Source organism: Homalodisca vitripennis, chromosome 7 (assembly GCF_021130785.1).
Source record: "Homalodisca vitripennis isolate AUS2020 chromosome 7, UT_GWSS_2.1, whole genome shotgun sequence".
Lineage (NCBI taxonomy): Eukaryota > Metazoa > Arthropoda > Insecta > Hemiptera > Cicadellidae > Homalodisca > Homalodisca vitripennis.
Genome location: NC_060213.1, coordinates 62073265 through 62087816, shown reverse-complemented (window position 1 = coordinate 62087816; position 14552 = coordinate 62073265). Strand labels below are relative to the sequence as shown.

At 31.7% G+C, this 14552-nt stretch overlaps 1 protein-coding gene across 1 annotated transcript in view; it reads left to right on the top strand.

Moving 5' to 3' along the window:
- Positions 1-2337: 2337 nt before the first annotated feature.
- Positions 2338-14552, top strand: part of LOC124366741 (A disintegrin and metalloproteinase with thrombospondin motifs 12-like) — a gene marked incomplete at its 5' end in the record, with an annotated part of 48114 nt that continues 35899 nt past the window's right edge. Inside the window, 7 exon segments of the mRNA XM_046823342.1 lie at positions 2338-2466; positions 4663-4806; positions 4808-4903; positions 6800-6938; positions 9507-9697; positions 12028-12117; positions 13282-13406. Coding sequence (XP_046679298.1) covers positions 2338-2466; positions 4663-4806; positions 4808-4903; positions 6800-6938; positions 9507-9697; positions 12028-12117; positions 13282-13406 — 914 coding nt within the window.

The following is a 14552-nucleotide window of genomic DNA, read 5'->3' as shown; positions in this document are numbered from 1 at the left end:
TAAACAACCAAATGTATACACAATGTACAAACCTAATGAGCAAACTTAAATAAAAATTTAACATTCTTGTAAATAAAATTAAAACAAAAACACTCGTAAATTAAAAGAAATATTTTCAAAAATAACTAGGGCCTCTAGAGGCAAGTGCCTGTGGAGAGGTTCCTTTTATAACAAAAATCTTTTTCAACTCAAAGAAAATTTCAACAAAACTTTGATTTTTTTATAAGCTTTTAAAAAAACTTTTGATTAAAAGTGTGCTGCTGCAGTTACAAAGCAAATTAAAATCCACTTAAATAAATTCAAACTAAAATTTACTGTTACCTTCTTTAATTAACTAGGAATCTATGCAGAGAAGAAAATCTAATTTATCAAAACTCAATAACCACTTCTTTAATGTTTTTGAAAATAACTTTATATTCTCACAACTAATAATTGAAGAAATTATACTAAACATTTTAGGTCCCAAAAAACAATAACTATTTGAAAAAAATGCTAAGTTAGGCTTTGGAACTGGTATTGGTTCTTGCTTTCTTAATTTGTTTTTGTAACTATTTTTTAATTCTGGTAAATTGCCACTTATGACATAAAATATTTTTAAAACTTTATAAACAAACATATATTTAAGGGGAAGAATATTTAAATCAACAAAAAGAGGAAAAGATTTCTCCATTCTTCGTTTCCGTTTAATCAACCTTATGAATTTCTTTTGTTGAGTTAGAAGTGGCTTTAGATTTGTTTCATAGGCTCCACCCCAACAAAATATTCCATAGTCAAGCCTACTATTGACCAAAGAGAACTACAGCATTCTTAACACTTCTTCGGTTCATATGTATTGTAAAAAATAAAAAAATCTTAAAATATTGTTTAGTTTGTTTGCGTTTTAAAATTTCAATATGTGTCTTCCAGTTGATTTCTCTATCTAGCACGACTCCTAAATATTTTAAATTTTCGCACTGGGATACTACAGCACAGTTCTGTTGGCACTGAATGTTACTACACAAACAATTGACACATCAATACAAAATTGAATTACTACAAATTTGCTGATCTGTTTTTAAACTAAAATTGATGTACTTAGTTTTCTCTGGGCTTAATAACATGTTATTTTTTGAAAACCACCACTGCAGTGCTTTAAGATCTGAATTCATCTCTTGCTCTATATCATCCCAATTATTTTTTACATACGATAAAGCTGTATCGTCAGCAAAAGAGAAAATGATCAACTTCAGAAAAAATTAATCAGTGTCTGTTTATGAAGATGTATTGTAAAATAAGCTAGAATATAATCGTGAGGTCACAGCTTTATCTGAAATGTGCAACAAATATCTAAAAGTGTGTCTCAAAGACTCCAGTATACCCAGAAATGGATGTTCAATTTAGGTACCTAAACTGTATAAAGATTACAAGAATGACCACCATTATCTGTTGCAACAGAAACACAACATTTTGAAAACTGCTATCTGCTCTCTTCTTCGGGTCTCAAATCTCAAAATCTAAGTTTAAGCAAAAAGTAAACAAATAAAACACATAACAAGAAACATGCCAAGTCAAATTTGATAAAAAGATAATTGTATATTAAAACCATAAACACGGGAAACCTCACCAGGCCCGGACACCGGAAGGATTGACAGATTGATAGCTCTTTCTTGATTTGGTGGGTGGTGGTGCATGGCCGTTCTTAGTTGGTGGAGCGATTTGTCTGGTTAATTCCGATAATGAACGAGACTCTAGCCTGCTAACTAGGTGTCTCCGGTATCCACAATAGTGCTACCGGCGAATTAAATTCTTCTTAGAGGGACAGGCGGCTTCTAGCCGCACGAGACTGAGCAATAACAGGTCTGTGATGCCCTTAGATGTCCTGGGCCGCACGCGCGCTACACTGAAGGAATCAGCGTGTCTTCCCTGGCCGAAAGGCCCGGGTAACCCGTTGAACCTCCTTCGTGCTAGGGATTGGGGCTTGCAATTGTTCCCCATGAACGAGGAATTCCCAGTAAGCGCGAGTCATAAGCTCGAATGTCATACTGCTGAATCACATGCACATACTACTGCAGACAAAATGAGATTGAACAGGAGGTCCTGCGTGGTTCATTCTTCATCAACATGACAGTCTGATGTTAATAGAATGCTCATTATTTTAGGTGAATTAAAAAAATGTCTTTTTTTTTTTTTTTTAATCCACCTCCTTATATCTGTTATTTAAAGTATTAAAGCAAATGTAACTTCTTATAAATATTACAATAATGAGTATATCCTTTTGGCTAAAAAATTTTAATTTTAATCTCATTCTTTTTCAGTCATTATTCTGTCTAGTTGATTACTTATGGATGATAACCATACTTTGTTACAGGTCGTTATACCAGAGACATCACCGACTTCCACATAGTTGTCCCTCAGAAAGTTCATCCAAATGGCTCCTTCCATTCTCACCACCTTCCACACTATTTCCATCCTTCCGTGCGAAAAAAGGCAAGCTTACTTGTGTTTTAATCAGATGTACAGGGTGTTTTTTGAACTCTTGTCAGATATTGGAGGGGATTATTCCTATTGTTGTAGTAAACTCATTTTTAAGTATAGTTATATCACTTGGAATGTATGTGTAACCAATCAGCTGTTAATCTAATGGTGGTTTAACAAATTTAGTTCTCCATCAATCCTGTCTCTTGACTTCTTACTACTTTAGTAAAAGATACCTATTAAAATTATTTATATTCTGTTTACCATAGCTAATATTCTACTGTCGTTCTTAGTATTAACACAAACAAATGTCATGGTAATTAATCATTACTGATAACAAATTCAATGTGTTGTGTATGACAATAAATATGCTCAAGGCTGTAAATACATATTTATTTTTTTTTAATGTAAACACTGCCACTAACCTATCTTTGATAGTTAATAAATCTCTTGCCACCTAAATAATTTTAATTCTTTCACTGAGAACTGGCTACAAAACAAATGTATTAACTTCACATAAGTTGCAATATTTTAGTTTTTTTTAACCTAAAATTTTATTGGATTGTCATAAAAATTTTCTAAAAAAGGGATTTTTATTGTTGTGTTTTTTGTTATTGTAAGTCAAACACTGTAATGGTTACCATGTTCAAGTGTGAGATTTTCATTATACATTTTTTTAATAGACATTATTAATGTTAACTTCCATGCAAAATTTTGCTGATCTATGTGTAAGGATTTTAAAGGAAAATATATTTCAATAGAAAAAACATATATAAATATACATAGAATATAAAAAACTTAAAAACTTACCTCATTAAAAAAAATGAGTTTATTATAAATACAGGAACAATCCTCTAAAATATCCAACAAGAGTTCTGAAACACCCTATGTATGTATGAAAAACCTTCATATAAATAACATTAAAATTGGTTATTGTACCTTAAATGCACACCTTAATTATATAGAAAATATAATAAACTATTTTAAGAGTGAATTTAATTTTTATGGTTAAGCAATCTTTAATGGCCAACAATAAGTATTTGTTAATAAAACTGAAAATTACTAATATTTGAGAAATTGTATTGATAAAAATGAATATACTTACAATGTAAGGTAAAAGTACACTTGGATCTAAGATATCTTCCGCCCTTATCTATACTATTATTTTAACTCTCTTATTATTTTATCCCCTGATTACCAATTGTGTTCTAGTTGAAAGTAATAATTAATAAATTGCTTCTCTTTGTTTTTTATCTCATCCAGTTTAGAAGACAGATATTGCAATGACTACAGAAATTGACCACTATCATTATCCTTAGTTCCAATGTAGAAAATGTCTATAAAAACAAGTTTTAGTTTGGCTCACTTAAGTTTTTGATACAAAGTATATTATCTGTTAAAGGAAACATCTTGTGGTGCACTCCACAGCCATGTATATACAGTTGCTAGAGTGAAATCCAGCGTTGAAAGTAATATAATGTTTTAAGCTATCCTTTCTTTCTGAAATTAACCAGATGACTTGAGTATTTATATATTTATTAAGGCACATTTCTTTACAAATGGTGTGTAAAATATTTATTTTAGATATTAGATATTATTTAGAGTTTCTTCAAATAAAACATAAAAGTTATACTTTTCCTGTGTAGAAATAAAAGCTGCAAATTTAAAGAAAATTTATTTAGTGTATTGTACTATCTTGGGACTATTTTCTGTTAAGATTGTCCTGACATTGAATTCTCTACTAATAAACAGTACACTTTAGCATAACTATCATCAATTTAAATGTTTTCGTTATTGTTCTAGAGCCAACTCAAGAAAGTATAAAAATTCAAAAATAGAGTAGAATTTGAAAAGATAGCCATTTTAGCTTCATAAATCAACATATATATATATATATTAATTTTTAAATTATAAAAATAGATTAATCCACCCATTTGCCCTATAGACTGAACAAAGAGTATGTGCCATGTACATACATATGTGTGTCATGTGTAATTTAATTGGGTGTTTCGCATTTTGTCTCAAAACGGCTTGAATTACAAAAATTGTGGTATTACAAACAATAATTGCAAATTTCAAATGTTATTTACTATTGAAAAACATTCCAAAATACCTAAAAGTCAGACTAACACGTTCATTGCCTGGGATTGTAAGCAATGCTTAAAATTAGTTACAAGCACTAATGCTCATCAAAACCACAATTTCCAGCGGAACCTAGAAGATGAAAGGATCCACTACCTGTTGCACTTTGGTGGTTTGTCTCATGTGCTTGAGCTCGAACCCAACGCTCACATAACCTCTCCCGGCATGTTGGTGGAGACTAGAGCCACAGGCAGTGACATTTCCGGAGCTACGTTCCGACGTCCCCCGCAGACACTTGTGTCATTTCCACGGCTCAGTGCGAGGCAGTCCCGGTTCCCGGGTGGCAATATCATCTTGTGATGGGTTGGTGAGTCTAGTTATTATTTTTTCACTCAATCACATATGGATATAAACAATTAGCAAATTCGTTTTAAGTTTGAAGTGTTTTATCAGTATTACATTAATTATTTTATTATATCGGGTGTCCCGTAACTCTCTGGACAAAGGTATACCACGTTATTGCTCAGGTCAAGAAAAACATATTTGATCATAAGAACATGGGTCTCCAATACTTAATTTCCCATATGTCTGTCTGTATGTGTTTTTTATTAAAAAAATTAATATCTTAAAAATGTATGAATTAAATTATACCAAATGTGGCTCAAATGTTTATAACAAGGCAAGTTACTGAAAAAATTATCATGAAATTATCTTTAGTTTTTTCAAAATGGTGGCCATTAAAACTTTTAATTTTTGAATATCTTAATAAATAACAGTTGTTAACGAATTTTATCATAAATCTAATGACACCAAAATAATTTAAATCAAATAATAAATAACTGATTTAGAGCAGATTTACTGTGACAAGACATGGCCCACATTGAGGTTCTCAGCGAATAGCCAACAATACATGAACTGAATAAACGACAGCTTTTAGAACATAAAAAATACAAAAATAGTGTATCAATACATGGTTTCTATATAAATAATCAAATAAACAAAAACTAAACAAAGGCAAAATTTACTAATTAAACAATGCATTTCATGTTTAATTAAAACACACAAAGTTTAATATATATTTTTCAAACATTTACATACAAAAAATAAATTGTTGCATGGAAAGAAATATAAATCGTAATCTATGAACAGAAGAATACTAATATTTTAATTAGTAGTATGCAATTACATATACTCTAATTAAAAAAAAATAAAAAATAATCATCAGAATTATTTTTATTCATTATCTCAAAGATTACAAATGGAGTCAGTTAGTTCATGCTTTTAAAATTGTTGTTTTACATTATTTTAAATGTAAATCTAAAGAGAAAAAAAAAGTAACATCAAAATTGTTTTTTATAGTTATTGTTCCAATGAGTAAAAAGAGTGGGTCCATAGTGATTCTTGCAGTGATTACTTTAGTGGTTAGACTGCAGCTCTGGTGGGAGGTGGTTGTAAGATTATCTGTCCCTTGTACAATGGTTTTCTTTCGTACAGTTGGACATGGTGATTTTGGAAGGTGTAGAGACCAGCCTGTCTTGTATGATGCAGATGTATATCTCTATTTCTGGGAAAATCTACACCATCCACATGCAGTACTACCTCCTGGATGTACATTGCTACAACTGAGGAGTCCACAGGTTCTTGAATACCTCTCTACAGCTTTCCATCCGTCCGAGTCCAGCCGGAAACTTTATGGCCATTTTATGGGATAAATATTCGCTGAAGGTTTGTTGCTGATGTTCCACCCTCAAATAACTAATCCGTATCTCTGGTGAGCTTCAAACTAGAATAGATATGCTGTTTTTGTTGGTTCAGTGCTACTGAGTGGTTTAATTTGCTTTATAACATATAAAATAGTGCTTAGTTTTCTGGAGAGATTGTTGTGGTGTTGGGTCCAGGTTATTTTGTCATCTATTATTTTTATTTGTAATAATGTGGATTGTGTCCCTATTTCTATGCCAGGGATCATTGGAACATCTGCTTTTCTTCCAAATGCCCATTAGCTGTTCTTTTTATTGATCGACCACTTGGTCATTCGTAGGACAGTATTGATAAGCTGTGTTTTGAATACTCAATGCAAGCCTGTCCGCTGACCTCTCATGTACGATACCTCTCTCGATTACCTCTCATTTAAATACAATATCATTGACCCCACATACATTTAAAGCCTTATATTTTTCATGTTATATTCTGTGTTCCATAGTTAAATAAGATGTATTTACTGTAAATCAGCTATCAACTCTTACAATTTACGTTGTGCAAGGTTGGTATGATACGGACCGCAAGCGGCACGTTCTTTGTGGAACCACTTCACGGAGAATCCCCTGAAGAAGGGAAGGAGCACATTCATGTGGTCTACAAGCGGTCGCTACAGCCCACTGGACGTAGTTGCAATGTAAGAGGTAACCAAGAATTCTTGTTAGATCTAGGAAAATCGTAGGAAAACACTATGCACGTGCCATGTATATTTACTTGTCAGGCAAATAGCACTGCCTCATTTTAATTTGAAACTACTCTGTATTTTGCAAAAGAGTAGTTTTCCAAATTGCCTAACAATCTCAAACAAATTCCACAAATTTAACGAATGAAAGTTATTATTTTATGGTGTGCTGCACTTTTAATGTTGTCTGACTCAGTAATATTTTACAAAATAAATGTTTGAATTGAAATAAGAAATCTTAATATTGTTACTTAGTTTATAGTTAATGCTAAAAATGTTAGAGTTTATTTATTTTTATCAAATTATCGTGATTGGAATCTTCTTATTGTTACATTGATAGTAATACTACTACTAGTAACGATGGGAGACCAGGGAAAGGATATTGTTTGACGAATATATTTTTACACATTTAACGATATTATTAATGACGCCAAAGTTCGGCAACTTTCGGTGTTTAGCACACTAATAACTAATAACATCTTCGTAAAGCTTTTATGTGCATCTTAGTAATAGTGTTTGATTTTTAATATCAGATAATATTGGGTTTTATTACATAGTAGTGACAATATTCATTATTATTCTATTTGTGATTATGTCATCAGTTTTACCAGCATAGCTTGATCTTGTAAGATTTAATGTGACAATAAACGTTCATTTATTCATTCATTCAGACCGAATCAATGGTAAGAAATGTATATTGTGACAAGTTTGAAAGTGAAAGGAATTCGTTGGTTATTGGTTGGAATAGGCAAAATCCTGTTTTACTTCCAGAGTGTGATGCAAACACATAAGTAACACGCATAAACAAGAAAATAAACTCTTATTTTTAGTGTGACTAATTCTGTAAATCATCATGATAACTTCTTGATCCACAACAGCTTGTTCTCTTTACTATTTAGATGCTATTGCTAACATCTTTGACCTGCTGCAAGGTAGAGCAATTAAGTGTATGTTGGCTATTGCTCAGTTACTTATGACAACCAATTCTCAGATATAATTGTATTCACTGAACGGTCAGTGTAACTTGTGCTAAAGACTCTAAACAGCACATGTTATTATGTCAATAGAAATACTTTTTTTATTTTGAAAAACAATTTCATTTAGATATGAGTAAAAAGTTAAAGGGAATAGCGATTTCTCTTGAAAGAAAAATTTATCATAAAAAAACAGTTAAATAATGGTGAGTTGATTAGGAATTGAGGAAGTTACTTTTAGGCCTGGAGATATAATCAAAAAGAAATTGAAAAATCTGTAAACTGAGGTTTAAGTGGACTTTGAGGTTTGGATAACGAAAATATAAGTCCTGTGAATGGACAGATTCTGTGCATGTTGCATGTAGTTGCATAATTTCCATTATATATTTAAAAACGTTGAGTAAACATTCACTAAAATGAATGTGTATATCAACAGGTGAAATAAGAAATAGTATAGTACAGCTGAGTATTAAGTGAGAAAAAGTGTCAGCTATTTATCTGAGTTGCAGAATTTCAGTCTAATTTGCAGCAAATAGTTTCCTTGATAATATTAACATCAAGTAATTTTTTTACTCTTATGATATTGTTCTTAACTTTTGATTGCTACTTACAAAACGTTAGTTGCAAAATAAAAAAAAAATAATTTAAGTTTAAAAATTGTAAAAGCTTTGTAACAATTCTGGGCTACTTCTTTGTGTAAAGTTATTTATTCATGATGTATGATTTTTATAATTTGAAAGGATAATAGTTTTTCGGAATTATGTCACCGGTAATGTTACAAAAACTTAACATTTTCACAAATAAATATTTTCCGCAGTATGTTGTTTGTATTCTGAACAAAGCAATTCCTTTTAATTACGAAAATGCATTAAAACAAAAGCAATTTTTTTAAAGTTCTGCTATGAAATGGGAAAAAAATTAGTTTAAATAGAAAAATAATCTTAGCAGATCTCTTCAAGTATTTTACTGGGATTTTGGGTAGATTTTTTTTAATGGCTGGCTTTTAGTTAGCCTACATATTACGCAAGTTTTTCTGTATACCATAGTCTCTGTACCAATTACCTCAGATAAGTAGAAGTTTAAAATAGTCTGTGTCAAACAAAACAGAGAAATGTTGTTTACAACAAGATAGAAGTATTTCAGACCATGTGTAACAAAATAGGCAGACAGACAAGAGAAATTCAGCGAGGCCCCTAAATAATAAGTTTCACTAATGCTCAGCTAAATATTGAAACATGGTTAATAGGTTACCAGCAAGGCACAACTATCTAGAGTTCGGGTAAAGTTATATGTAACAAGCCACAATAAGCACTAATGGTTTCCTCGAAACCAGTGAGGGAGTGGAGAGTTAATAAAACAAAATAGGTTAAACTACTGTCTAATTGTACAGTCACTGAAGTATTTATCAAAATACACATAATTTTTACTTTCTCACATTTTTTCATGGATACGTCAGAGAATATTATGTTAATTTAGTCTTATTTTACATTTGTGCTGAATACATCATTAAATTGTAATGCTTGTATTTTGTAAACTTTGGTATATTAACTCTACAGGAGATGATTGGTGGAGTATATGGACGACTCGGTTACGTCAATACATGGACTCGCATCCTGTGCGTAAACGCTCGGAGGCAGGAGTGACCGTGCAGCGATGGTATGAGCTTATGATCGCCACTGACAAGAAGTTTCTTACATTTCATAAGGATATTGATGTTGAAGAATATGTCATCTGCATCATGAACATGGTATTGCAAGTTTTGTGTAGTCTTAGAATGTAGTTAATTCATAATGGAAAGCAAGCTATATAATACGAGGGTTGTTCAGAAAGTAACAATCATTTGGGACCACCTTGGAAGTGGGTTAGAGCCACATCTTGGCTGATAAACAATAGTATAATTACAATTGCTCAAAAAATAAAGAATACTAGTTGTCAATCATTATTTAAACAGTCTGGTTTATTGACACTCACAGGGCTCTATATATAAATATATGAAGTGAAGCTGGTGTGTGGTGTATAAGAGGCCTGTTTTTTTATAAAAGTTTACCTACTCACACTGGTTTAATACATGGAACTACTCAAAATGTCAGTATCCACATCATAACCTGTCCTTATTTGAAAGAAGTCCATCTAATAAGCCTGGAATTATTTTTTACACAATCCCTTCCAACGTTGTTTGTCTTGACCAAAATTAATTGTTTAACTCTGTAAGGGATACATTGGTGAAGGAGGCATATGAGTACCTGCTTGATAGCTGGAACTGGTGAGCTTCACCTTCACCATTTTTAATGTTTTCATTAAACTTTTTGAAGTGAAAACTTCTTTAGGCGCGTTGAGCGTTTTGGTAGAGGGTAAAATCCTCGGTTCGCGTCACCGACATGCTAATGATACTAACCTGCATGAAAAAGTCAGTCTCGCTGTGTTTTTTAACCGTAGACTTGGCCGCGGACTACTAACCTGCATGAAAAAGTCAGTCTCGTTGTGTTAAAAACTGTCCCGGCGGAGTATGAAAACAGACTGCGAAAATCAGTGACCTTTACGGCTTCCTCTCGCGATTTAAAAGTGAAGCCAATGTCGTACAATTCTGTAAGATGCGTCAAATTAAAGCTCTTAATATTGGCAATCTATTGGTTACATTTTTAAATATTAAAAAAATTTCGAAATAATTTTGATTATTGTTTACATTTTACATAGCGTTTACAATGACAAGAAAAAAGTAGTAAGCGAGGATTTTTTTTATTTTTTGGTCAGACAAAATTTGTCAGCGAGAAAGTTGTGTGAATATAGATGAATATTTTTTTTGTAATTTATCATTTTTTTATTGGAAGTTTAGTTTAGCCTGTAGTAGCGTATGAAGTGATGAGTGAACGTTTCTGCCGGAATTGTAGTTGGCGCATTGGCTCACTGATACCTTATTAACTCAATAAATTAGTTTATTGTGCAATAAAAATACCTTTACGAAAGAACCAAGTTAATTTAACTAATTTATTAGTTTTAAAAATATTGTGGGTTTAATTTTTATTGCAATTATATACTTTATCCGTAGCAATAACTGTATTATTTACAACGGTGTTCAACTCACTGTTGTTCACTCGGTGTTTACTCACTTGTATTCTATGTTTAACTAACTATTAATATTGAGCAATTACAACAAGTATAATGATTGCATTGAACTTTTTTTCATTAAAATAATATTCTTTAATACTTACAGTACTTTTTTATTAAGATATTGTTAAGATAATTGTATATTAATTATTTTTTCAACCACTTTGTATTTATATTTTGTTCATGATTTGTTTAAACCCATCATATGTAACTAATAAATAAACATAAAAAATTTCCTATCATTTTTGCATATAGTTTTAATTACTCTCAACTTAATAGTTCCGTTTTCACTTCTATCGGCAGTCCCACGACTGCTACTGTTTTTTTTTATTTATTTTGATTATAATATTATTGTTTTCAGTACAAATTGTGTGTACAAAATGTATTTTAGTTTTAGTTAGGTCAGTTTATATTGTATTTCTCTGATAATTCACTTGTATTGAGTACCTTATACCTGTATATGTTATTTGCAAAGAAAGGATGACTAGTAACTAATCTCTGGTGTTTTGATTTCACTGTATGCCTTTGGTTTTTTAGATTTCATAAAATTTTATTGATTACCATATTTTGGATCATCAATTTTTCTTCTTTGTCTTTAGTCATGTACTCTAAAGCACTTTAGACTACTAAGAGATACAGTGCAAACATGCTCTAAATCTATTTTACTTTGTGCTGGTTACTCTGATGATTAATAGTTATCTATCAATATAAGGATTAGTCTGGGAAGTTATATCAGTAATTTTTTTACGATGCTGTGTAATAGTGCTTGTTTGGATCAGCTGGGAATGGTAGAGGAAGAACCTTGTTAACCTGTTGGTCATTCAAAAACTACTGCTGTGTTTTATTTGTTTCTGTAAATGATTATGTATTTGCTAATTATTTGACCATTATGACTTTTTTAATTTTAAAAGTTGATAAATATAATAAATTTTTTGTAACAGAATAAAATTTTAGAATTGTGTACTTTTGCAGGTAGCAGATTACTACCACGATAAGAGTGTTGGTAATTTGATTGACATTGTCATCGTTCGGATTATATATTTGGAAAAACAGGAAGAGGAAGTAAGTTTTTCCTAACTATTTGTATTACGTTTAACGTTCCTCATTGATTTTTCCACTAACACTTTGAAGACTGATTCTCATTAATATGGAATTATTTTTCTTTATATCAGAAAAATATTCCAATAACCAAAACTACTGTTTTTTTATTTAATATTTGTAATTCATAATTTCTTAACAGCCATTTATGGAAATTGATATGTAATTCAGTAAATTAGGTAACAATTTTAATCACATATTTATGCCCTATGTACAGAGAAAATACCAACAGTAGGAAAATGTTCTCCTCAGAAATGAGTTTCCAGTTAGTCATCATTGCAAGTGAAAATAATTGATTGATGCTTTTATATCTGAGTTCCAATTATCTGAGATGTCAAGTTAACTGAGGCTGTATTTAGTTATTTTTTGTTACTAAATTATGCTGAAGACATCGGGTTTGATTATTATGTGCCAAAGCACAGAGTAATATGGTGTCATTTTGCAATTCTGACTTGTTAGTTTGAGTAATAATGATAAAGAGTCAAAACTTGGTTGCAACAGGGTTGTAAGTCATGTTTACTTACTACTCAATGATAACATGGAAGAGTGGCATACTGACAATCAGCATTACCTGATGACGGATGAGGATATGGCATGGCCGATGTGCTTAACCATCAACAAAACAAAGAAGGTACAGACGAAACCATTTATAACATTTTTCATTCTAATGAATTAAAGATATTGAAAGTAGATAGCTGTAATGTAACTGATAAAAGTTACATTAAACATAGGAGAAGAGCACAGCCTGTGATGGAATGTTTCTTCAGTATTGGCGCAACATTGCAGCGTAACAAAGTGACAAGAGCTTATTGAAAAAATTGATCAGGGTCATTTTTGCTAAGTGTGATTTGCATTCTATGCAAGGAACAATAATAGAGTAATTTACTGAAGAAATTAATCATTTTTATGAATCAATATTAAGTTTTTATTTTAATTATCATGTTTTACTGCAATCTCCGTTTTACCTGAGTTTTGCCATGGCTGTTTAGGTCCCGTTTAGCTTGGTCAATTAGACTTCTATTGTATATTTTGTTGCTTGATGCACAGATTGAAGCAGGTGTAGCCTGTACACAAGTAGCCTGTAGGTTTCAGTATGGGACAGGTTCCTCACTAACTCTCTGATGATAGATAGATCTGGAGACCAGCAACTCTGGAGAGTCCACATTGGACAGTTTCTGTATATGGCAGGCGAAGATGAATCCCAAGGATTACTTCCACCCGAACCATCATGACCTTGGAGTTCTCTTAACCAGGTAATTTGATCCTCAGGGTACTTGTCTCTAGGCTTGATTTATTTATAATTTGAGGGAGTAATTTATAGCAAATACATCTCTGACGCTGTATTTTACTTTTTGAAGCCACTACCTGACTATAAAAACATTTAGTACTGCACTGGAATTGTTTTCCATTATTTTTTTACAAATTTATGATGTAGCAAGCGTTCAGCTCTATTTTTAACTATACTACTGTTTTATATATATTCATCCATTCAAATGTTCATGAATTAATTCATTCATATAAAAGAAATCTACTACAAAGCAATTTTTTTGGAAACAGAATAATTTGAGAAATAATTTTGACTATGATAAAATAGCAATGAAAACTCACTTGTGTTACTTAGTTGAGCAATTCAAAAATTAAACAATAAGTCTAAATGAACAAGTGGTGGAAAATTTACTACTTCAGTCTAGTGTTTAAGTGTTCTATTAAAATTTATTGCATGAATAAAATACTTTAAATAATTTGAAATTGTTATTTTTGCCTACAGAACTGAACCGCTTGAGATAAAGCCAAAGTTTAAAAACAAAAATGTGCTACAGTCTTAAAATTTTTATTTCTATATAGGCAACATTGAGTATGATGATCGTGCATATCAGTCCACAGGATTGGCTGAGCATTAGCGGTCTATCTCTCGGGAGATATCCTAAGAATGAGTTGAGATATAGATTTGAAAATGTGCATGAAACTTGATTAAGTTCAAAGATGGTGCATGTGCCTCCATGTGATGTCCCGAACTGGCCAGAACGCCATCAAGGATACACTCATGGGTGACCTCCTGAGCAGTTGTCCATGGAGCAGGAATACCCCTGGCATGATCACAGGGTACTTTTTGGCAGTAGTTAGGTCAAGGCACTTTTTCGAACAATGGAATGACCATATCTACCTGGATGCTGTAGAGAAAATACCTATAGCCTCAAAACGTAGTAAAACCTGTTACGACATAATTATGGTCTGGCATGCACCTACCTTATAATACAGTGTGATAATTGACATTTTCATTATATATTGTTGTTTCCACTTTTTTTTCTCTTAGGACAAGAAGCTTAGAAATTGCACGTAGTCCTAAAAAAGACCTTTGCGCTGCTTCTGGAGTCATAGGTTGTTCTGGAAGGGTAAGG